The sequence below is a fragment of the Dromaius novaehollandiae genome, chromosome 2 (genome assembly GCF_036370855.1).
Source record: "Dromaius novaehollandiae isolate bDroNov1 chromosome 2, bDroNov1.hap1, whole genome shotgun sequence".
Lineage (NCBI taxonomy): Eukaryota > Metazoa > Chordata > Aves > Casuariiformes > Dromaiidae > Dromaius > Dromaius novaehollandiae.
Window position 1 is genome coordinate 86,728,847 of NC_088099.1, and position 26,489 is coordinate 86,755,335.

General features: G+C 38.5%; 1 protein-coding gene across 2 annotated transcripts in view; it reads right to left on the reverse strand.

The window, feature by feature from the left end:
- CDH12 (cadherin 12) overlaps positions 1-26,489 on the reverse strand; it is a 791,024-nt gene that overhangs the window by 100,424 nt on the left and 664,111 nt on the right. For both annotated transcript variants that reach the window (XM_064506878.1, XM_064506879.1), the window contains one exon: positions 25,694-25,988. In XM_064506878.1, the coding sequence (XP_064362948.1) occupies positions 25,694-25,988 (295 nt within the window). The remainder of the gene's footprint in view (positions 1-25,693; positions 25,989-26,489) is intronic.

Genomic DNA, 26,489 nt, shown 5'->3' on the forward strand with positions numbered 1-26,489 from the left:
AGATCAAGTTGTTTTTCTACAGAAGTAATCCCTCTTCACTGAACATGAGAGGAGAGGTCCTGTTCTAGGTAATTGATAGTGGTTTCTCTGCGCTGCAGGTTTTGGTAAAGCCGGACCTTGTATGATTATCTCCACAATCAACTGTTGCCACATTTGCTTTCTTCTGCATGGCTCACAGGAGAAAAAGCTATTGCTTCACCTTTGACAAGTTACTGGTGTGCCACCACATGGCACATGATAACTCTGTGGATATGACAAAGGGTTTCCAAGTCCCACCTTCAGGTAAACATATTTAGCAACATGCCTCTGTAAGAAGGATCAGGACTGCAGAAAGGCTGAGAGGCCTCTTGTCCCTCCCCGTCTTTTCAGTATGTACCTAGATCAAATTCTCAGTCACTCCCATTGGAGATGAAGCTTTGGGACTGCCGAGAGGTAGCTCTTAGCTCATTATTACAGCAATCTTCAAGTTACAGAAGCAGAGAAACCCTTCTGCTGGCTCGCCACCCCGCCACGCGGGGAACCAGACCCCACGGCCAACTCCTTCTTCGACGCCTTTAGCACAGAGTCACCCTGGGATGGAAAAATTAGGACACCAGAGCATAAGCGGTGACAAGTGGTCACGGCCTGCTGCCCAGCACACCCGCTACCCGTTTGGTCTGTGGTTTCTGTCCTGTGCTATCTCTGCATACACTTCATAGGATGACACCAGTGCTGGACTCTGGTGTGACCCAGGCATGCTGCTCGCAGGCCCAACAGTGCGGCTGGCTGCCAGCTATGTGGCAAACTGAACCAAACCTCCTGAGAGTTAAAATGGGATGAAACAGGCAAGGCTTTTCTTTCTTCCAAGCCCCTTACACTCATTAACTAATTAAATTAACACAGTAAAACTTACCCGTTACATTAAAAATAGATATATGTGACGAATGTGTTTTAAGATTTAATGTAAAAAGAACGGAGCAGTTCTAGGAGTATGAGTCCAATTTCACGCTAAACTAAAATTTACTTCCCTCCTGCACTTGACTTTATTTTTATTTTCCCTTTAATCTGTGTAAAACTGAATTTTATCAAATTAAATATAAATATGACAGGACATTCTCCCAAATATAATGTTGCCCCTTTTCTCTGCTTTCTTCACATGCTAAGGAAGGCTGTAGTTTCAGAAACCTTGTTTTAAACTCCTTGTATTTTTAGGTTATTCTATTAAAAACCACATGCCACTTCAGTTTCCTTTTATAATTACATATTTGATTTATAAAATTCTTTAGGCAAAATTCTCTTCTCAGTTACACACATGCAGCCCCACTGAAGTCACTAATTACCATTTAATCACATAAATAACTTATTCTTAGGGAAGGAAGATAAGAATGAGAGCCAGGGCAGGAAAAGAAAGGATGCAGAGCACAAAATAATAGACAGACTGTCAGAGATAATTAAATAATACAGATATAGCTGAGGCAGGATGTGAGCATTCTCTTCTCCTGCCTTTGATTTGGCGCGTTAACATCCATTTAAGATCAGTGACATGTTCAGTTTTTGTCAGTTTCACTTAAAAGACAAAGGGAAAATTGTTTTCAGTTATAATTACATTTATCAAGTCAGTGCTGCTTGCAAATTTTCACTACTGCTGCTTGCGGAAGATACTAAATACTGTTAGAGTAGAGGGACAGAAAGCCAGTTAAAACACAAAAAAGGCCCAAACACAAACCCCCAGAAATATAATCCCCAACAACAGCAGATGTAACTGTGGAAGCAGTCATGCAGACAGATTACATGCATTGCTACTACTATCACCTCTATTCCTCAGCTAAGCTATCGAAAACTACCTGGGTAGATCTGTGCAATTTAATGCCATGCTGTGCAGAGATTAGCTTGGTGGGGTTCTACCCACCAAAAAGCCACAACAGCAGCATAAACTGCTACAGTCCCAGGCTGAGAGCATATTGCTTTGGTTAAACTACTTACAACACCTACACTAATTTTTCAGAGGTAGCTCTCATATGTATACACTGTCTTAGACCATAGCCACTCACAATATAAAAAGGATCTACCTCCACACCAGGTAATGAGGAACTGCAGCACCTTTAGGTGCCCGCACCCGTGTATTCCATACCTGTATTTACCACCCCTCATCTAGGTCCAATCTCGCACAGCTGAGCTGCCAGAACAAAACCTGTCTCCCCTCCAGCTCTGAACCTTGTATAAGGAGCTCTGGCTTAGCTTAAGCTTTGGTAGGTAGCCCAAGCTAAGAGAAATGACTTTCCCCTAAAACAGATGAGATTTGTTCGTATGATTCATTCTGCTTGCTCAACGGTGGGGATGGCACTTCTGAGGGTTAGTAATATTTTAAATCACCATAATTATTTCTGCAGCAATTCTGCCAAAATTGGCATAATTTTGCTGATTATGGCCTTAGAGGAAACACTCTCAAAATGCGACCAGAAGCAAAACTGCATTGGTTGACCTAAATACACTAAAATATTGCCAACTTAGACAAAGTTTACTAAGCTGTATTTCCAGTGGTTAACATCATGAGCCTGGCTTCAGTGAACATTAAGATGAAAAACTTTAACAGCTTTTTCCCCTACCTACTGTAACTGTGTATAGCAATACATTTTCACTAGTCATGGGCGAATTTCAGGGATTTCAGAGTTCTGATTTGGTTCAGATAAGGACTTGGGAGTCTGACAGCTAATCCATTTTTCTTCTGAATCTGTGGAGTCTGTAAAATGGAATTTGAAAACCCATGAGAACATACTCTTTCAAGTAGGTTTCTAACACTCTGCATGCAACTGGGCAGGAAAAACTGAAAAACATGTCTGCCTATGATTTCTCAGAATTTTTTATGTCACTCTTTGTTAGAAAGGTGGAGGTATATATGAAAATGATCAAATAATGAGAAATAAATGTGAATTACAGAGCATCTCAGAACTTTCAAAGCTGGATTGATTCCAGAAATGTTTTAGAAGGATGCTTACTCTTTGTTGGACAGGTCTATCTATACCTAACTGTAAAGTATATCTAAATACAACATAAGCATTGATAACACTGCTTTTAAGGTGGCTGCATGTATCTTGTCAGATAGTCTCAACATCTCCATAATGGCGAAATGATGAAAACTGGGAAAAATTGATTTAGCTTCTAAAATCTAATACTTGCAAATTATTTTCTGGTTTGTTCCCCCCCCCCCCCCCCCTTAAAGCATGTTCCCTGCCTTGGAAGTCCATTACTTCCCTGCTTTTAAGCTGGCTGCAATATGACTGAGCAGCAGCTTGGTGCAAATTCTACATATTCACCAATTAACAATTACCGTATATGAAGAACTCTCTCTCATACAAGGTATTTAAAGATAACATAGCCTGATAGCTTTCTGCCTCCGCAGCCATGAGAGTGGAGTGCCAAAACAGAGAACAAGATGTACAGGAAGGAACACACTGAGCCTCATAGGGATTGTGAAAGTCTATTCTCCGTCAGGCTGACACATATGATGACTTAACCACGTTTTAGTTACATCTCTCTCTGTCTTGGCTGTTAGGTTGTAAAGATGTGTTCAGAACCTCCTCATGGAACAGCATTCTGGTTCACAAAGGCTACCTTTAAGATTTTAAATACATCTCCAGTTTTCAAGGTATATACTTTACAAATTCTCACATTATACATGTATAAGATTGTCACACAGCCATTTTGTGAACATTGCTTTTAAATAAATTACATCATTATATTCAAAAAATGACAATCCAGGAGAAAGATGATAGCTGAAGACCGGCTTTGTTTGCTAAAACTTTCGAAATGCGCAAATACAGGATACCGCATTGCAAATCCAAGAAGTTTCACATGAGCTTTGGTTATTTTTACTTATTCTGTTTGAGATGATGCTTAGAAAGGTTGAGGAATAATATGGGAGTTATGTCATTAAAATTGTCATCCTCTCTGATGCTGAGCAAAATACATGAACAATTATGGCAAATGAAGCATGGAACACAGCGCTGAAAACATGATGGCCCAATTACTGGGTAAGTATTCTGCCTTGAAAATGTTTCAATGTCAGATGTAGCTAAACATTTAAAGTATGGCTCTATTGTGAACAGAATCTGTCAGAAAATAAGTGTTTCTCACTCTAGAGATCTGCTTCTTGTGCTTATTCGTGTGACTGAATACATTGGAGTGGATTCCACCTTTCGATCTGCAAGGCTGGCTACACAGGCATGATGGAGTGTGCTTACTGATGTCTCTGGCAGCAAGAACATAATTGTTAGTTCGTTTCCAAGAACAAAATCTTAATTGTTGATGAAGACTCTGTATCAAAGCATAAGTGAGCAGTTTTGTTCCTGACAGCGTGTGGGTACCATGGGTTCGCTATGCCTGGGTTTCGGAGCACACTGAACACTGTGAGTGTTCAGCACCTGAGATCAGAGCTGCAATAACCGGTAGAGTGCTTTGAGTTTGTTTCGTAAATTAGAATTTGTGAGCAAACATTTCAAATGCTCACTACGAACAAAAATGGGGATGAAACATTAGAAAGACAAACTATGGGGAGCTGAAAGAAAACTTTCTTCCATATATACCCCAAGCTGGCAGTACATCTGCTCAGTGCCTGCCATCTGGGTGTGCCTAATGAGAAACTACCTGGAATAGGCTCTCTGAGAGCTATTACAGAAGCAGCGCTACAGCAGTTGCAGCTTGATTCCCTAAGGGCTGAAAGATAAGGCTGCAAAAAGAAGGGGGCCACTGAGCAATGGGAATATCGTATCACCTCGCGTGGTCGTTCTGCACAATGAAATGCTTCTGAAAGAGCTAAATATCAGTTGCATTTGGAATTCACATGAAATCCAACCGGGAGTGATGATTACAAGAGACCAGCAACTATAAAGACAGTGAAACAACACACTGAGACATAATAAACACATGCAGTCCCTTACTGATACTTCTGGTGCACCACAGTTTAGACTGATGTACTGTGGATTTTTCTCCTTCTCTCTTCTCTTCTCTTCTCTTCTCTTCTCTTCTCTTCTCTTCTCTCTTCTCTTCTCTTCTCTTCTCTCTTCTCTTCTCTTCTCTCCTTTTTTTTTTTTCATTTTTAAACTATTATTTTCAGGTTTTAATATCACCTCCACTTTAAATCATATTGAGCTGAAATCTAACACAGAATTTATGTGTTTAGTTTCCCACACTCCTGCCAACAAATCCTTTTAAAAATAGTTTTCAAAGCTTAAACAAATTACAGTACAGCATCAGGGGAAAAAATACCATTTTCCCCATTTTCTAGCCTTTCTTTCCCCCCAAAGTATCCAGCTTGCCTAGCATAGCATTCGGTGCTTCCCACAGAGTGAAACACAACACTCAGCATCTTTAGATGACTCATGCTGGTGAAAAACAGAAGCAAGTTTTATTGGAGCTGCACTGATGCACGGCTGCTGTATGTCAGAGAAGAAAAAGATTCATTTTTTACCTATTGATATTCTATAGTGATTCTAAAACTCTCTCACTTTGTGGGGATTGAAACAAGGAAGAAAGAGATGGGATCTGGTAGAGCCCCATTAGCGCCAGCCATACGGGGCATGGTGGACCCATGGCACAGGCACAACCACAGAGCGGTTTGGTCCCCTCTGTTGCTGCCCTAGCACTGCTGGACTCAGTCCCACCCGTTATGGTATCTGCAGCCCAGAAATAATCTGGCTCTGACCTCATCATGCTAAAATATGGCCATGCCTTTAAAAACACAAACCTAAACAGATACAACCTATTGGCACTAAATTTATTTCTCCTCTCAGCTACTTCCCTGTGACAACTTTTTCAGCGATGCTTACGAAATATTTGCCAATGACTGGATCTTTCAGACAATATTCTGTTGCTTGGCGTCTTCACTCTGACTTGTCTCTGCTTTGCACAGCACAGGGAGCAAAGCTGAAAAGGAGCCAAGGGCTGCGTGCTTGGCAAACGCTGCTGCGTACGGCCCCCCACGGGCTGGCTGCCGCCTGGAGGCAGTTACGAACATACATTTCCCAGATGCCCCTTTTGGGCTGACACAAGTGCAGACAGATGTGGATGGCTGAACAGCTTCTCTTGAGACATTTGGAGGAGCTGTGGGCACCTGTAGCCCCCTTGGTCAGAGAGTCTCCTACTTTATTTTAATTCTGTCCCTTGCATTCAAGCATAGAGTTTTCCCACTTAAGATGTGATCTGAATACACTATAATAGACTCCTTTATGGAAATGTTAATGCTAATGATGCTTTTACCTACAACAAAGGCAATATTAACTATTTTCTCAGGCAGCTTCCTTCTCCAGCTTAGGCTGATTTCAATTAGAATTCAATGCGACTTCACAGTATCATCACCTTCCTTTTGCAGGCTCAGTGGGGTTTTCAGACACAGAAAGGTGACTTGTCAGATTCTTAGCAGTAGCTTCAGGAAACCATGAATTAGTGCAAACCACTGTAGTGAGTATATCTGAAGATGGCTGGAGTTCAGTAGCCCGAGCTTTGACTGTACGGGGCCCCCACCCCACGTCACGAAGGTGACCAGAGATCAGCAGCCTGACGGCGAGCACAGGAATGCATCACGCAGACTGGGACCACAAACGCACTGGCAAAATAGTGAGGGGCTTGTGAATCACTTTGTAATGCCTGTGCTTTTAAAATACTGTCAAGCTGGGTGGAAAGAGGGGTGTAATTCTAAGCCTTTTCCTAAAGGAAAAGAAACCCTACTTTCTCTGCTGGCATTTGTCACGTGAGAGAGGCTAAAAATATTGGGAAATGTCCATGCAAAAGAAGAGAAAGCCTAAAAATATTTACGATTTACAAACATTTTAACCATACTTAATATTGAAGTGTTTATCTTCATCGTATACGGATCAGCGATGACATACCTCTTGCACAATGACGGCTGGGATTAATGGCTCTTTCTGCTTCTCCTGGGAACTGTACCATTCATTTTGATACACACAACATGTATCACACAGTCTCCAAGCAGTTCTCAGGTCTAGTTCTTAGAACAGTAGTGAGTCTGCATAAAAGTTTGCAAAAGCCGTGTTTGCTGTTACAAATGACAATCGATCTTCAGTTAAGATTGCCATTATATAAATTTCAAGTATTAAAATGTCTCCAGGCTTTGTAATGCTTTTTGACCTATCTTGACCTACCAGCCTAAATACAATTTGAAGTTTGAAGGGTAGATAACTTGGTAAAAAATGAGTTTTAGATTAATGAAATATATTTCCAAATTTGTCCTGAACAGCTTAACCACAAAATTCACTGAAATAATACTTAGAAATGTCAAAGCATTTCATTTTGAAACTTGCATGCCAAAACATCATAATTCTAAATGTCATTTTAAAGAATAACTTTCATCAATTTTAATAAAAAATAAAAAAGTATTTTTAAACCCAAAATTTACTCTCTGGATTAATGAAATGCTTTGAATGCAAAATGAGTATTTTTTTTTAGATCATCCTAATCTTTCAGGTCAATGAAATTAAAAAATTCCAGTTACTTGTCCAGATATACTTGTATGTCAAAACTGTTTCTAATTGCATGGCAAAAAAGGAACATTAAGAAAGGTAAATAGCTTTTACATTCCCCTCTGGCCGCCCTAAAAGACCAGGCCCTGATGACTTTCCAGGGCATCAGCACATGTATTTCGTATCATGAACACAGACCTTGGTAAACAGCAAAGTACAATGGCAGAATCTGATGCCCAGATGAAAAACAGACAAGAAAGAAAAACAAAAGTTCAATCCACAAGATACAGAGCTGATTTAGGAGGGACCAATGGCAGAAGGGAATATATTGGTCATTGCCAAGGTGTGACATGCCACTTCATATTGTACAAATGTCAAAGAAAGTCACCACGAGCTTTTTCTTAAAAAAAACAAGGTTATCAAGAAAGCTTCTTCAAAGATCATTAACCTTTCACGTGGCCTACGGACAAAAGACGACTGATACTGAATGTTCTATGTTGCCATAATGCATAACTTAAAATTGTACTAAAATACAGGTCAGAAAACATCCCTTAAAGAAAGAGATCTGACAGCAAACGTCGCACATGCTTACAATATTTCCTTCATCTTAAATACTACTAGCAGTAATCTTAGTTTAATAAGCATGTCATCAGCTATGGGTCATCTGCTATTTTGCATGCATTCAGAGAAGCATTAATTTAAAATTAAAAGCTTCATGCTTTAAATCTGTTTTAAAGATGTATTTCAATATGCTTGAAATTAATGCTAAGATTAAATGCTTTTACACTTTGCAGAATTGGGGCATAAGCTTTGTAGGAATACTTGGGAAACTGCTGAAATGTAGACCTGATTTATAAAAACAGTGGTAAATTTTTCAGAATTGATGTGTACATGTGTAAGTCAATGAAAGTTCATGGGACTTCATCAGCCTAGTGACAGACTTGGTAATTTTTGCAACTATACTTTCATATATAAAGGGGCTACATGCTGTACTCCTCTTGGCTTTATAACAGCTAGTCTCAGAAAATTCTCAATAGAAGTGGAAAAACCTTGTTCTAAAAATATAGAAAGCTTTTTCAGAAAAATGGAATTTTTTCCTCCTTGGGTAAACAAAGTATATTTAGTAATATGCATGGGTAAAATGAAACTGAAAAAATAAAATATGGAACTGCAAACTAAACAAATCACATTTAATATGGGCCTGGAAGTTCTGGCTTGACTCCCTTTCCCATAATGCTGTACTATTTCGTTGTAAGAAGAGAGGCCCTAAATGCACAGAAGAGATATGGTTTCTGGAGAAAAAACTACCAAGGATAATAACAAGGCTCTGAATTGCCTAGATCCATAAATCTACCCAAGAGTTTGAGTTTAGCAGCTTCTGCATGTGGAAATAAAGCTGCAGCTCTGTAACTCTGACTTTGTTCTATGTAAGACTGAAACTTTGTCATGGTTCTATTTTGAATGAAAAACTCAAAAACTGCCATGGAAAAATATTAATTAAAAAATCTTTAACACATGAGAGTTTTAGTACATAATATTTGGTGTTCTGCAAATTGGAATACACTGTCAAACCTGCTGAGCTGTAAAAATACAGTGTAGCTCAGGTACCTATTAAAAAAAAAGAAGAAATCAAATGACAGAGAGTCCCGTCTTTTCTAACCAGCAGAAAGAAAGCATATTCCAGGTATCAAACACTTCAAATTAAATGTAGTACCAACAGCAATAGCTCAAAGCAGCATTTTTTTATATAGTATAAAGGAGACAGCATGCAGTATAGACGAGTATATAGTATTTTAATAGCATGCCCACGGTTTTTCTTCTTGATGATAAAAAAGAATGTACCTAACAGTGAAAACAGCATTTGCTATTCTCTGTCAGAGACAACATATGACTGGGATTAAGTATTTGCTAACATAATATGTGAAGAAAGAAAAGCGTGTGACCTGTGAAGCTTCCTGCCAGTTACAAAGGTGGGCTGGGCCACCCGTGTCCGAATGTCAGCCTTTTACTGCTGGAGAGAGAGCTGACGGGCTGAGACAGACGGATGTGCTTGCAAGATCAGAAACTTACGGGCATATCAACTCTAGGTTATGGTAAAAAAAAACCATCTGAGCTGGTGACTTTTTCATCTTAGTATCATTTGCAAGGCAATGTTGAAACACCTCTAAGAAAGTCTGCGTTATATTCTCGCTCCACTCTCTGCATACCTCCACGGTCCTCATCAGTGCAGTACCACAACAATGCCAGTACAGAAACTGTACCTACCCAAAAGGTCTCACTTTCCCAACCATTTTGTTAGACAACTTCTGACCAGTTTCAACTGGAACACTACACTGAATTTAGCCTAAATGTACTCTTCAGGCTAGCTATGTCTGCAACTTCCTTAAGACTTCTTCATGTCTGTCCTTAATTCTTTCTGCAACCGAGTTTGCTCTCTCTCTCCTCCCTTCCCTGCCCTTCTAATGATGTAAAAAGCTTATGTTGGTCAAAAACTGCCAGCAGAAGGTATTCTTTCTTCATGGAGAGTTATCCCTTGGTAAAATGAGGAATAACGGAACAGGTCAGCATCTCCACTCACTGATCCTATTACACTGCTCCATGGTCCAAATATTCTGGGTAAGCACACCCTTGAAGCCATCTAAAATATGGATGAATGGCTTCAAGCAAAGCCTTTAAGGACACGACTATTCAATAAATCACTTAGGCATATGCCTGGTTTAAAGAACCCATTTAAAACTACTGAAGTCAATGAGAACAAATAATTAAACATAAATAAATAATTAGGTTTTATTACTGGGATGACTGAAGGATATTTGGTAACACAGTAGGCAGTTTCATTTCCTTTATGTATGATCATTCCTTCGTTGTGTTTTTCTATACCTTATCTGTAGCCAAACATTTAAGTGCAGAACTGGTAGCCAGAAAGCTCTGAGAAAAAAATATAAACTGTAACAAAGTAATTTCCTTACCTGCTCACTTCTCCAGCTGTAAAAGGTAAGCACAAAACATTTACTTTTTTCCCCTGCTATCTCTGCACTCTGGATGGGCAGTGCTTTATTCCAGCAAGGTTTAAAGCAATTCTCATTATTTGAGAACTCTACGGCATCAGTACACTTAAGCATGATAACGCTTTACAAACATCAGTGCCTACAACACAACATTTTCCTACAGCTCATCAGGGAATTCACAGCAATATATGCTTTTGAAATACTGCACGTGTTATTTAATTGTAGGAAGAAACATATGCTAAAAAAATGATTATTTCCCTCATCAAAATACCTAAGCTTTGAAAAAAGAATAAAGTCAGACATTGAAACCAAATTCAGTTCTCTTCAAAAGGCTACAGGAATGAGTTGCTGCTGCCTCGGTGTCTTCTTTTTCTCAGTAGCAAGGCTGCAGCATTCTTTTTTCATTTTAATTTTAAGCTCTTACAGCTTGTCGGAGGGCCTCTAACATGCAGCTCAATTTTGTTCGAGTACATTGATTTTTTTCTTAAACAAAACAGAAGACAAAAAAAGACCAGTATTACATGTAAATGAAGTGTAGTCCTACATGCATGCATAAATATAGTAATTTCAATATTTGTATGGCACACCTGTGATCCAGAAAATTTCTGTCTAAGAATGATACAAAATATCTAGTGCCATACTTCATACTGTTGAAATGATCAAGGCACAAATTCCTCGTTCTTATCAGCTAATATGCTGAATCACTCAGTTGTTAGAGCTATTCTGAGCCTGCTCTGGGATTTTTTTCCCCCTCATTTGCATTTCTTTCTCTATTTTGATGATCAAAATCACTCTCCTCTGGAGACCAGACAAAAAACAATGCTTAAGTTGGCACCACTGGCAAAAAAAACAACAACAACAACAACAAAAACCCAGGGTAATGAAAGATAAAATTCAAATGGTAAAGACAGAACATATTTTGCCCATAGTATTTAGATGCTATCCAGGCTGAAGTATAATTGCACCCTTCTTTAGCTTTAGGGATAATTCTACTCTAGACATATGCCTTCCTATTTTAACCCCCCATCCTATTTACATATATTCACAAATTCTAAAACATATAAGACAAGCAAGCCATGTTATATATAAAATACTGACATTGTGCAATACTGAAGCTAAAATTAAACATACATATGCATAGATACCTTGCAATTTATTCCTGAGGTCATATAAAGGGAATGTTTTTAATTTCTTTGATAAATATTTTTTCATCATTTGTTGGGTCATTATTTTACAGATGAAGCTAAGCCCATTAAAATTCAAATCCAGGCCTTCATCTTAAGTATATAAAATCTGAATCTATTCAGAGTTCAAGGATTCTCTCAATTTCTACAAAATTGAAGAATTTGAATTTGCCCAAAGATCAAGAATGGTAAGATCTGGAAAACAGCATACTGGAATGGCTCATGTTGCTGCCTTTCTATAATCAGATCATCTCCTGACTGATTCCTCAGAACAAAGCGACAGGGAAAAAGTATGTCATTCTTCTTGCAAAATGTCAATAAGAAAATAATAACAATAAATATGATAATAATAAAACCCAAACCCTAAATGGCACTTCTGTCACATATGCTTGACAATAAGAGGTGATTTTCCAACTATCACTGCCTGCCAGCCTTGCAGTACTCCATCATTTGGAGACTGGCTACAAATCACTTCATTTATAGGAAAGAAAAGGGCAATGAGGCACTTTTCGGCCATTGCAATTCAGGCCTGAGAACTAGATAGTAAACAGCCACACAACTAAGCAGGACTGTAAAAAAAGCTATCGAATAATGCAATCAGTCAATAATCCAACCACATTCCTTCCTGCACACATAAAGAAAGACAACATGGTTTTCACCTTAGCTCACTAAACTAAGCATGCTCTGATTGTTTCATTACTATTAAATTCATATTCTGTTATGCAACTCTGGGCTGCTTCCCAGCTTTTTATTTTGTATTTTTTCTATTTTCCAACTTTATTTTTTTCCTATCTCCTTCCCAGATGTATTAAAAAGGACATGATTTTTTTCAGGGTGAATTCCTCCAGTTCCCTTACATATACAGTCTCACCTATGCTGTATCAGTTCTGTTAACATACATGCACTAAAGCACAAGCCTTGCAATGAATCTTGCCTCCTTGTGTTAAATTATGTGATCACCTATGCTGTAGTATTTAAGACCCTTCTCAGTTTTCAACATCTTAAAGCATATGCCTATAAAACAGAGAAGTAGCATCATATGATGGTTTTATACATAGCAGCTACAGCACAGAGATGTGGAGGATGTGATTCATAAAAAGTCATTGCAAAATGCAACAAGCACCAGCTTGCAGGCTTTTTCTATGATGCTTGATGTTTTTCAGATGCATAACAATAAGATCCACACAGGTAAGCATAGCAGTGAAAAGTCGTTGTAGCCTGTAAGCAACACTGATGAGAAAAGTTGTATCCTAGATATCTTCTTTCTCAGGAACTGCTTACTTGGGAATAACAGTTTTGCACCCTCTTCTGTGTTAAGAGCTTAAAACAACCTTATTCTGACAAAATGCAGACGCAGATGATGTTCCCTTCTGAATGCCCAGCAGATGTGCGAGATCCAGATTTTTTTTTAAGTGCCTCTTCTGTCAGATGGTGGTTGAATGCCTAAGTGAATGCTCAGACCATCACTCTCTAAACACACCAGGAGGAAGCTGATCTGTTTTATATAGGCTCATTAAATATTCATCAGGCCAAAAAGAGGGGGAGGTGAGAAAGATTAAGAAACGCTGTCTGACCTGGTGGTTAAAACATTAGGAGAGGGTATGTAAGTCTTTTCATACAAAGAAAGGAATTAAAGCCGCATTTCCGGCACCTTGTGCAAGTATCCTAACTACCTCACTGCAAAGTCAAGAAAATGTAACCTCTCCTACAGCCGAGCTCTGCATGGCATATAACTCTGAAAGTGTTTGGGACCTGCTCTCAAAAAAGAATTAAATATATCTACTTTTATGAAATCTGACAGGGCTTAGGCATTAATTGGCATCTACCTGCTCAGCAGTGTAAAGTTCAGATAACTATGTGTGCAGGCAGCTTGCGGACATGCTTAGATGACATTTTAGGCACCATTCATAGCCATTTTTTTTTCCAGGTTTAGGCACGTACTAAGAAACTACATTGAGATTTAGAGAAATAAATCCATCTCACCCTACACAGCACACCCCAATCACCAGCTATGGTAGTGTGAGGAACAGAGTTTGTTCTGTTTCTGATCTGGTCAGAGCTCCTTAGATGTTGTGCCAACCACTAGACCAACCTTCCAAAACATTTTCATTCACATTTCTAACATATGCTACCAGATTTTAGGTGCCTATAAGCCAGCGTCTAAGTAAGGGATGCTCAGCATGCTGGAGGAACTTGGTGGTAAGGCTCAAGCTTTTAAAAGCTATTTGGGGGTTTAAAGACTGACTAGGGTTTTCAAAGCCACTTACCTGCTTAGCTCTTAGTGAAATCAAGAAAAAGCCACAAGCTGCCTATTAAACTCTTTCAGTGCCAAATTACCTTTACAAATCCAGCCTGAGAAGCTGATGGAAAACTTTCACTAACGGGATCTTACTAACAAGCTTAAAAACTTCAGTGTAGATGACAGCAGAATGGACGTCATGCACACTGTGTCCACACGTGTCACTTTAGCCATAAAACGCATTTGCAATATGGATAGGAAGACTCATGTCAGCTTTAATGCAGTCGGCCTGGGTAACAGTAACACTGGAAATGAATCATTATGGACATCCAGGCAAGGTATCTGGTGAGTTAGTATCCAGTGTCCCTTGTACTACACAGCCATAAAACTCATGCTATCTTTGCTGTTACTGTCCCCTTGTGCTACCTAAGGTAAATTGATAAAAGTGGCTAAAATGTAAAGCTTCCAGACTGCAGTACAGATATTATTGAACTGCCACCACTACAGCTCTACAGTAAATCAGTAGGATGTGCTGGTGATGTCCTTATCTCATATCTTTCCTTTAAATCAGCAGTTCAGAGATCTCTTATTGCTGTGCAGCAGCCCAGTGAAAGGATTCCGTTTTCATAACTTGCCAGTTCAATTACCAGCTTCACGTGGATTTTGGAATTTAAGATGCTGATGACTCCCTGGCATCCTTTGATGCGGAGAGATAGCCCAGCATCTTGGCACCTTTCAGGTCATTTATGAAAGGTTTTCTTCAGAATGAAAGGCTAGCATTTTATTTTGTTTATTTGTTATAAAGAAAAGCTGACATAAGAATTCATTATCTCTCATTCTGTGTTGGAGCAATTCCTAGTACACTAGTGTCTGAATCTGGGTTGTGGTAAATAAAAGCGGTTATTTACATATGTTCAGCCACTCCCTCCCCATCCACAATGTAAACAGTTCCCCTCCTTATTCCCCCACCAGTATGACAAATAAAACTATCAAACATAGCTTGCTGATATATCATACTAAGATTATTTTTTCTACTCAATCAGGGAAAGAGGGGTTTTTTTATTTTTTTTCCTGCTGTATTAGTGACTGGATGATCTTTTGAAGGCATACAGGATCATCTGTTGTTTGAACAGTGAGGTGCTATGTCCCACTGGATTATGCTCAGTGATTAATATTGGTTTAGGATTTAAAACCTGTGAATAGAGGATTCATTCAGAATCACAGGCAAGAACCATGAAAAAACCCCAGGACTATCAAACATCTGCCAAAAGCTGTCTGAGAGGGTTTGGTTTTTGTTCATGCATGAGGTGATACGGAGTGGAAGCAGCAAGAGAAAGTGGATGAATTTGGAGTTATTGAACCAAAGAAGTAGCAAGCGGGGATGATAATTTGAGCATCTGTGTCTGTATCATCTCTTGCAAGACTATAAATTGCAAGCTTGAGCATTTGAACCTGCCTGTCAGGCATCTTCCTCATCTGAATTCTCTCTTTTGAAATTACTGATTACTGTTGCCCTATTGCTAAAAGGACAGCAGAAATAAAGGAGGCTCAGAGGCAAGCAGTGAAAATGGTCAAGAGACATGAGAAATCTTCCACATAGCATTTTAAAGATTTCATTGGTTTAATCTAGAAATGAGACAAAAAGGGCATAACAGAGTTGTATGCAGTAGATGGGATTGTACCAAAGCTAAATCATCCATTCAGCCTTCCAAATTTAAAGTCAGAAACTTTAAAAATAAGGAAAGGAAATGCCTTGTAGAAGGACATTGTCCATTTATAGAATATTCTGTCACTAGACATAATGAGACGGGAATTAGAGAAGTTTTTGACATGCATATGAACAACCTAAACTACCTTTCTAGCTGTTAAAAATAAATAAATAAGTTTCATTTGGACAAAAATAGACTGTGACAATAGACTAATTTGTGTTTAACTTTCTCTGAAGCCTCTAGATCCATCCATTGACAGAGACAGGATGATAGATAGACTTCTAATCTGATGTTCCTATGGCACAGGAAACCTAGCTACTTAATTATGATATATTTCAGATAAGTTAGAATATTCCTTTAGATCACACCAAATGATAAAATTAATGCTTACTGTACTAAGACAAACAAACATAGACAGAAGATGAAGGGTATGATTTAAGAGAAGTTCTCCAGCTGTAGATTTCCTGATCTGGTAATTACTGGATTGACTGTTGGGATTCATACTATGCTTTACCAACTAGAATTTATATCCCCAAAATATCATGTCAGCCTCAATGGGATGATTACTGGGCAAAAAACTAATTCCAGTGAAAATCATCGGTTGTGAACAATTGTGTAGCAAGATGCAAATGATTAATTTAAATGGCATACCTGAAGTTATCTGTAACAATAGTCTCAGTCAATGACTGGTGCAAATTGGTGTGCTGGGCAGTTATTGCTGGACGTCCCTCTGCTTCATGCTGTTTCCCTGGTCTCTCAAGACTTCCATAAGAATGCTCATACTTTGGTATGAATAAATATCCTTCAAGGTTCTTATAAAAATAAAAGGATAGTCCTGAGGGATGTTAGCTGAATCCATAGTATTCTCTTCAGAAATGCCAGTCTGAATCAAGTCCAAGACAGTATTAAAGACGTTGTTACAGTTCTCTCCAGTGGCTCCTGTGAAATGAGCTCTGTTCAGCCTGTTCCTCTTCTTGAGCTATCGCTGTCCACCTTTGTACCTCTCCAAAATCAACACCTCCTCTACTTCCAGTTTTCTTCTCTCTAAACCTCAATGACTCCACTTTTACTGCTGACTTCTCATCTGCACAAAAAATGCCCAGGCATAAGAGGCACGTAAAGGTGGCTAGAAAGTGGAATATTGCTTTTCTGAGATGATACCGCCCTTTCATTTCATCCCACTCCAAACCAGGAAAAAATTATTGGCACAATCCAGAAAACAATATTGGCATAGCTGAAGTTTTAGCAAACAGGATGGTTGGTTCTGTTTCCCATTGGTCTTCCTCCCACTTAGTTGAGGATCTGTGCAGTTTGCAGGCTGACGAGGTCCCCCAGCAAGCATGGCAACTGCCTTGCCATCGCCTGCGTGGCAGAGAAACGGGGGAGCAGACAAACCAAGCAGCTCCCCAGCTCCAGAGAAGACTGCCTGGCTCACTGGATCCCTAGACAGCCAGTTGCTGGTGGCAGTACGTATGTGTGTGAGGGGGGTCTATGCCCTGCTTAGTTTGCCAGGTCATGTAAAGAATACTTCCCTATTAATTTGGGAACAACCTGTTTAATTTGCCAGTCAGTGGCTGACCTGGAGGGTGACTCCCCAGGTTGCCATCTGGGTTTTCACAAGGCATTTTGACAGAATTGCATGTCTGCACCTTTCAGTTCTACAGAAACTTAAAAATGCCTCCTCTGGAAAGCGCTTAACCAGTTCTGCTGGGACCCAGGTTGATCAAAGATTGGAGGAGATTTGAGCTTATATCCCCACAACATCCTTAATGGTTCTTTAGTTAGGAAATAGTTGAGGTATATGGCATAGCCACTGGCTTGCCTTACCTGTCTGTGCTACAAATAAGGAGGAATGTTAAGCATCCAGGATTCATTAAATCTAAGATCCACAGACAGATACACTTACTTAATTGGCTGGCATGTCATTTAAAGATGCCCTAGTATGTGCGGTTCCTCATTCTGCAGATATTTTTAGACCTCTATTTTATGTAGATATTTTTTCCTAAGGTATTATTTTATTCTGCAGTGCCTTTGCTGTAAACTTTAAATCTTACAGAGTTCTCCAAACAGAGAATAATTTGTCCGTAAAAGAATATCTGTGATCAGTGATTCTTTCCTTTTAGCTCCTGTTAAGACAGATTCTCATGAGCACTTTTTTTATCACTCCAAACCTTCCTAGGATTACATTTAATTTGCCACAGGGAGTTATTCCTGCACACAGAATTAAAGCCCTTAATCATATTTGGTTTGCTGATTCCTATTTGCTTAGCAATCTTGTGACTACTTTGCCTTCTGTTTTGTCCTCCTCTAGGGCTGATGATGACTTGATTGATTCACGCAATCCATCAGTGACGGATTTCTTGGACCAGTGATCTTAGTATGGGATATCCCTCATGTCTGCTTTTATTCTTTTTGTTTATTTCAGTGTTAAATACTAAAGTGGGAGAAGAGAACACTGGATACATATACACTGTCCATGCAAACTATCCATTACAATCAGTTTAAACTTTGGCTGGTTCTCATTACCTGCAGGGTCTTTATGAGAAGATGGTTAGGGCATGATTGCTTGTCATAAATGAAGTGCTGCCTGGTGCCAGTGAAGTCTTGCACTTGCTTTCTTCATTGAAAAATTATAAATAGAACTGAGCTTAAAAGAAAAAAATAGCTCAGTGGCTGGAAAGCAACTTTAAAGAAAAATGATATTCATAGCCACTCAGCCAGTAGCTGGAAAAGCAGCTTTTATAAAACATATTTAATGTTTACAGTCACTCAGTGGCTGAGAAAAGTAATACTTTAAAAATATATTTAATGTTTAAAACCACTTGGTGGCCAAAAGAACAGCTCCTACTAAAAAGATATTTAATGTTTAGAGTCATTTTGCGGTAAGGAAAAAGCAACTTCTTGTTAATTTTTAACATTTACAGCTGATCAGTGGCTCCTAAAACAACTTTCAATACAACATGTTTTATGTTTAGGGATTCTGTATGCCTGTATAGAAACAATTCCTACATCTCTCAATACTACACTAAAACATACCAATACATTTCCCTCAGCAATAGCGTCACTGACAAAAAAATAACACATAATCCCAACAACTCTCAGGAAACGTTTCTTGAACCTAAAGATGATTATGCAAACCACAATGCAGTATCAATAGTTACAAAGCTTTTCAGTATATACTAAAGGAACTAATACTCAGCATAATAAAAATGGCCAACATAAACATTTAGAGATAAACCAAATAGCTGAGTTTTAATAATGCAAGTATTACTTGGTTAACCTAATACAGAGGTCTACATTAAAAGACTTGAGTGTGATCAAACATAAAATGTCATCTGACTTACGCTACTGAGCTGGGGCAAAGGCAGAGTATGGATAGCAACACATTGGTTGTATCTCTCATGATATGAGGGTTTTTTTTGACTTTGTCCACATCCAGTTAAACACAATAAAGTATGCCCAGATGTACATGAAGTAAGACTCATATGCTTTGCATGAATTCAACACAGACACTGAGATTTTTGGGACATGAAACTAGCTAGCAGAGAACATTTATCCAGTGTCTCACTTAGTGGCAAAATCTTCTCAGACATTTTGCTGCATGTATTTATGTAGGGTTCTGTCCATCGTAGCTTGCGTTTTACATGAACTCTCCTGGCCAACGGTATTTGCCAAATTTTCTCATATTGGTGACAATATCCAACTGCCAGGATGCGTTAAAACAAACTCACAGTGGGTATGACAATAGCCACAATTCTTTGACTGAGCCAGCCTTGACTGTCTGCATTGTTTTCTTTCACCCTTCTGAGTCTAAGAGGATTTTGTCTGTACGGTTTTTCACAGCAGTTGAAGCTGTCTTGGTTGCCTAGTGATCTATCATAATGTCAAGAAACACTTTTGTTTCAAAAGCTTTTATTGCCTACTTCTAATTTTCTCTCAACATCTCACTGCTTTTTGTGTGCAATGCCCCTTATACATTGGAAAGACTCTGTAATAAAAGGCTAAGCAGCCATAACCATCTTTTCCTTCTGCTCATTCCTAAAAACACAGCTTTGTCTACAATGGCTATAACACTTAGACTGATGATCGGCGCAGTAACTTTCTATCCACAACTAAAAAAATGAATAAAAAAGACAAGATATGTAATTAGCAAAGTAATTCTAAGTGAGAAACTGCTGAAACATCGACTGTAGTGTGCAAATTGTCATTTAACATAGCCCTAGAACAGCAAACTGAAAGATGACTATGTGAAATTAATTTTTCTGAAAAGTGCTCTATACGATGTCGGAAACAGGTCTGACCCAGGCACTTGACTCTGTAACAAAGTACTGAACTAGAGGACATGGGGAGATGATCCCACAAGGGAGGAGTCAACAGTCCTCACAAAATCTAGTAGAAGGACTAGGTGAATCAATGTCTAGGCAGCTCTTGATTATTTGCACAGATAACCAGAATCTAAATTTCCAAAAAGCCTTCAGGAAGGAGGCTAATCAAAGGCTCTTAAAAAATCAATAGCATGAGAAAGACTTGCCTCTTCTAAGATAATATACAAATAAAAAACAGAAAACAAATGGTAGGTATAAATGGTCAATTTTTATACTAGAGGAAGGTTACCACTGGAATCTCACTTGGATCTGAATTAATAAATTACCAGGAATAAAGAATACATAAGCAGTTGACAGCTTGACACACTCAAAGCTTGACTGCAAAGTGTTACAGAGGGATCTTAATTTAATAAGCCCTAACCAGGCATAGGAGATTCCACATTAAGAAATACAAAGTACGCACATGGGAAAAACTGCCTTCTCTGTACTTTCACAGAGATGCGTTCTAGCTCAGTTACTACTAGAAAGATGATCTTTTGAATCATTTTGGAAAATCCTCCAAAGATATCACCTCAATGACCAACAGCAAACAAAAGAGGGAAAAAGAGTGATAGGAATTATTAGGTAAAGAGAACAGAATAAACCAGAGCCATCATTATTCCACTGTACAGATCTATAGTGTGTTTGTATCTTGAAGGCTACATCCAAATTCCATCACCCTCTTTGAGGATTTGATAGCACTGGAAAAGGCATGGAGATGATGACCCAGATGGACATGGAAGGGCTGCAGAGAGAGGCCGTGCAAATTAGACTGCTGGATATCTTTCCATAAATTTGTACAATTTCATTTAAAAATCTCTTTGAGCTCTACAAGTGCCCATGGCCATATATTCCACAACAGCTTCGATACATTTTTGGAAGTCCTTACAAATGTATAGCCAGAAGCCAGGAATACATGCGAAGGATCACTTCGTATTTGCTCCATGCTTAACAGTCCTTCCACAGGCTCTGCTCAGTATAAGCTTCTGGCTAAGCTCAGGCACAAGATCCTGGGCTATGCCAAACCAGTGTGAGGTTTCCTGAATCGTTACCTACCCACCAGTTCCTCAGATTAGTTTTCCATATGTTATAATCCTTTTACATAAAACTACATAGATGGATACATTAAACATATGGACCATTTGTTAATGTTTAAATATAAGCCATGATGAAGTATTCACTTCAACAGGAAAATTGCCATAAAATTTATAGACACAATTTTTTAGTCAGTACTGTGGGAGGCATATCCATAACACATTCCAAGTAGCTGCCTTGCAGCATGGAGGATACCCAGTTAAAATAACCTAACATCAGCTTTTTAGTGTTGTTGACCATTTTAGTGTCACAGTGTAGTAACGACAAAGTACCAAGTCCAATATTCAAGCATAATCAGTAATAAAGCTATTTAATGTACACATATTCCACTACTCCTTAATTAATAACTGAAAAGACAGTGTAATTGCTATAGTGAGCTGCATTTTGTAGAGCCCCCTAAACAATAAAGAGCTAATCTAGTGGAAAGGTATGAAAGGAAATTGCCTAAGAATATGGAATCTGTATGTTATGGAACTGACAGGTTTAGTACAGACCTAGCTTGTCTGTATATAAGCATGGAGGAATAATGGAAATTCCTTAGAAAATAATTTGTAAATTGTGACAGCAGATGTTATTAATTTGTCACATGTAACACATTGCTAGTTATATGATTGATCAGAATCAGCATATTCAGTGATAAAAATTCATTAGAAATACAGATGTATTTCTGTGCACATTTTTGTCCATAAAATATAATAAAAACATGTAATAAGATCTTTCCTTGAATGTGTGTTTAACACTGGTATGCCCCTACTTTCAGTTATCTGGAGTGATAGTTTTAATAAGGGAATAACCTTGATTTAAACTCTCCATATATTTGCATGCTTATATGAGCTATGTTGTAACAGGAGCTGGCACAGCCCCTGGAAGCAACAACACAGTTTATTTAAGTATACTTAAGGACAACATATTTTGCCAATACTAACTTACAAATGAGGAAATTGCAAACACCATTCTCAGTCCTCATACATGGAGATTTCCATTTTTTCAGTTTGGGCTACATTTGGGAACTCTTATTAAATCAAGACAATAATTTCAAATAAAGATGTTGACAAAACTAATCTAATACTAGAAGAAAAATCAGGGGTCCAGCCTGAAAACTTTTATAAGGCTCTTTTCAGACACAGAATAACAGCATTGTAATTTGTGTTCTTAAAATATTAGTTTTATGTTATACCCTGACTCTATCCTCTGAGTTTCTCCACAGGGAATTTCATGTCATTGTCCTTTCCAAAATAAATGCCTCACCAGAAAGTACTCTGCCAAAAAATACCTAATTGTTATATGAGCAACAAACTGTACCTTTGTATCAGAAAGTATCAGAAATAATGGAAGACATAGATGAGTACAATAGCCTGCATGATACACCAGTCTACAGCCAAGGGGTTTTTCAGAGAGAAGACCTTTTTTTGTTTATATTTGTGATAGAAGGTGCTCTCTTCATACATAACCAGATTAGGGTGCATGTATGAAAGGAGCGATGCTAGCTGGCCATTCAAGCCTTTGGCGTAAGACAGATTAAGTGTCTTGATTTGTAATGGTCTTAAAGTAGAGTTTTAGAACACAGTAAAAATCCTGCTAATGTTATCTTTTCTGGTTAAAAAGCACATGAAAAATATTGGTTTCCAATAAGGAATGCACCACTAAGTAAAAAATGGCAAACCGAAAAGTACCTCATCTTCAGAAAAGGGTAAAAGATATTCATTATCACCATCTTTTATCATTTTGGAGTGGTATGGATTAGAGGGGGAAAAAATCAGTGTACAGAAACTGTAGAAAAAATTCTAATAGAAACTCACTGTGAATTTGAAGGGCAAAATTAAATTTCCACCTAAAATAACAAGACCAAGTTCTCAGAAAATATACTCTGAGAAAGCTGGATGAGATAGATATCCTATCAAAACAGATACTGAGTATCTTAGGAACTCTTATCTTTTTGTATCTTTTCCAATAAAAGATCACCAGGGTCCAGGAAAACCTTGACATCTGATATGGCATATGGTACGTGACTGGAACTACGAATCTGGGAATGCTAAGGCATTTCTTTCAGCCACCAGAGCCACAGTAATAACAATTAGTATGATGGCAAGAGACATTACAAAACTGAGCACAGTGTAGCCATGAAAACTTCTAAAATGTGTGTAAGGGGTCATCTGTGTAAAGGACATCTCTTTTTTTCAAGGCTTCCTAGCTCTATGCAGTCCTTTCTTATGACTGTGGAGTGCGGTCTTTCAAAGGTGTTCTAAATAATTCACTTTATTTCACTGTCCAAAAAGAATATGCACTGCGCATTACAGCTGGGTGTTAAGTCTTGGGAATTTCACTAGCTGCTTCTCTGCCCGTCCATTCCCCTTTACATAATAACTCAACCTTTTATATTTTGTTCATCATTACTAATGAGAAGGCCCTAGGAGAAGCTTATGTAAACCTGATTTAATCTTTTTGTGAAAGTGTCATTGTGAGTATAAAAGACAGCTAGTCACTGGTCACAACAGGTCATCAGACTCATCAAAATGACTAACATGGGACAAAAAAATCCAGTTTAGCTCACGTTGCAGTGGACTCCCCACAAATGTCAAACCATGTCCATCAGTGCAGTTCATAACACACTTGGAAAAAATATAGTAAGTGAAGTTTAGGACATTTGGAAATTTGAAATTGAAAATTAGAAAATGGAAGTGTAAAAAAATAGATGCTAGAAAGAGCCAAGACAACCATATGCTGCAACAGCTGAAAAATCAAATGTTTCAATGTTAGCCTCAGGCAGTGGTAAGCCTCTCTGTAGGTGGAACTAAATGGTACTGATGATAGACAGCAGTAGCTTAAGATCCTTTGGGAAATCTACACTTGAATAAGGTAGCGAGAACATGGGTAACAGTGGCAAAACCTACATCTGAGAAGGTACACTCTCCTGGCACATCATAGATAACAGCAGGCATTTCTGCATATTGTTGCTGCAAGAGAACCCGGCAGCTAAAATTATTATCTGCTTTAGTAACCACTAATTGGAGTTTAGGTCTCCATTTAGAGCACTATTTCCCTCCCTTGAAAGACTTTCTTGACCAATTTTCATCCATTTTTAATTTTGCTTACAAAGGAAAATAAAAACGGTTATGATTTACTCTTCTAGAGGTAGGGAATGCGACTGGATAATGTGCAGATCAAGAGGATGCCTTTTTGCCATGGTGTCTACTGTTGCTTTTCCAAAGGAAAATAAATTGATGCATGATGCAAAATATCCATTTGTATCTATAGATGCATCTCTATAGGTGACTAGAGCTAACTCATCTCTACATCCCGTGTCTACATATCATCAGCAGCATGTCATCTCTTCTTATCTACTCAAATCACATTTTGTCACACCTTTATCACAAAATTTAAAATACTGCCCAGTTAACTCCATGTAACAACTTCTGTAGACAGCTAGTGGCCTCCTGGATTGTCTTTCAAAACTTCATTACTGAGCTGCATAGCTGCAGGACCAATAGAAACCCTCTGCACACTTCAGAGCTGGAAAACTTTGGTAACTGTTAGCAACTATAGGGAATATTTAAAAATGTACTAGTGAGAATACTGGGAAAAGACATCTTAGCTTTGGAGAGGAAATGGCAATAAGTAGAAACTAGCATTTGTAAGTTAGGGGCCTCCCAGCCCAGAATGGGATTAATTTCCACTGCCCACAGAGAATTCTGCAGTGCCATCTGGCAGCAGGACACAAGCGGCATGTTTGTATTGCAAACACACTGCTTAGGACCATTAGAGAATCACTGATCAGGAGGAGACCTGAAGGGCTCATTAAGTCTAGCCTCCTGCTCCAAAGCAGGATCAATGCTATTTATGTCTCTCCTGACAAATGTTTATCATATTGTGAAAATTCCCCAATCCAAAATCTATTCCAGTGCTTCACTATCCTTACTATAGTCCACTTTTCTTTGGAGAGAAAAGCATTCTCTCCTGTATACAGTAGCATTTATATATTTGAAAACCTATCATGTTTCCATTCAGCCATCTCTTGGCTTGAGAATCCAATGCACTGAATATTTTTTTGAACATAGGTTTTCTAGACCTCAGACCATTCTTGTCGAGCTTCTCTGGCTGTCTTGAATTCTTGAATTGTGGAGAACCAAGTGAGGGAAATCATTACTTTCACCACCCACAGTGTAGCAGGACTTGGATAAAGCATCGTTTCTAAATTCATTATTATGGGATCAGACAAGTCTTGCAGAGGTTTAAAAGCAGCATAGACAGGAACAGTAAATGGCATGGTGTTACTCTACCACGTGATTCTCCATAGCGAACCAGTAACATTAACTAGGAAGAGAGGAGAATACACTTCATCACGAAAAATACCAGCTTGGAGTATAAAGAATCCCTAGACCCCAGGGTATTGCTCTTGAAAATCCTTTTTTTCATCTTCCATCATTACAGACTCATTTCTTTCAGGAAAAATGAGTTTCTAAATATGAAAATAGAGCTAAAATAGAACCGTAATCTGTGTATTTCTAAGGAAAAAGTGAGACATTTCTAATAAGTTTTAGAAGTTGTTTTCATTCCAGGTTTCTTTCCTCAGCAGGAAACACACATTGAGACAATTAAGTAATATGCAATTAGTTATCAAGTGTTTAAAGCTTCTTACTCACCCACTGGAGACATTTCTGGGACACTGGCAACATAAGGCCCATCTAGGAACTTTGGCTCATTATCATTAATGTCCTGCACCTTGATGATGAACTCAGATTCAGGCTCCAGTGGTTTCTTGGTGTCAACATCCACAGCCTGTGCCCGGAGTGTGTAGAAAGGTTTTTCTTCTCGATCTAGGCTCCTTATGGCATGTATGTCTCCTGTGGTCTCATCAATGGTAAAAACCGTGCCTGCACCATCTCCTGAAAGGGTATATTTAACAGTGCCCACTCCCTTGTCCAAGTCAGAATGAAGCTTGAGAAAAAAAAGAGAAAAGGGATGAAAAGATCATTAATGGCTTTTTCTACACTGGAAGGCAAATATTTTTATTTTTTTCTTATATGTAATGTAAGTGATTAGAGGAAACAGTTTTATAAGTCCTTAATTGACAGTAAGGGCAAGAAAAAAATGTGGGTAGTATGGTAATTAACATATTTACCTCCATCTAATAGCTAGGCTAGAGAGCATTTCAAAATTCTGTTTGCTTTCACCCATGAACATTTTTCACTACTAAAACTGGAAGGAAGCAGGGCTTCAAATTTGTTAGAAATTGAAAATCAAGACCAAAGATGGAAAAATATCAATAACCACATAAAACAAACATGAGACGCCATGGAGGGTGTCAGAAGCCTTAACATGCATTTGGCTTTCACAAAAGTACAGGGGAAATACTTCATTCTCATTCCACGCTTAAGAGCTTGCTGAAATCCTAAACTCAAACTTAAACCTGGTTTAAAAAGGACAATATACCACTCC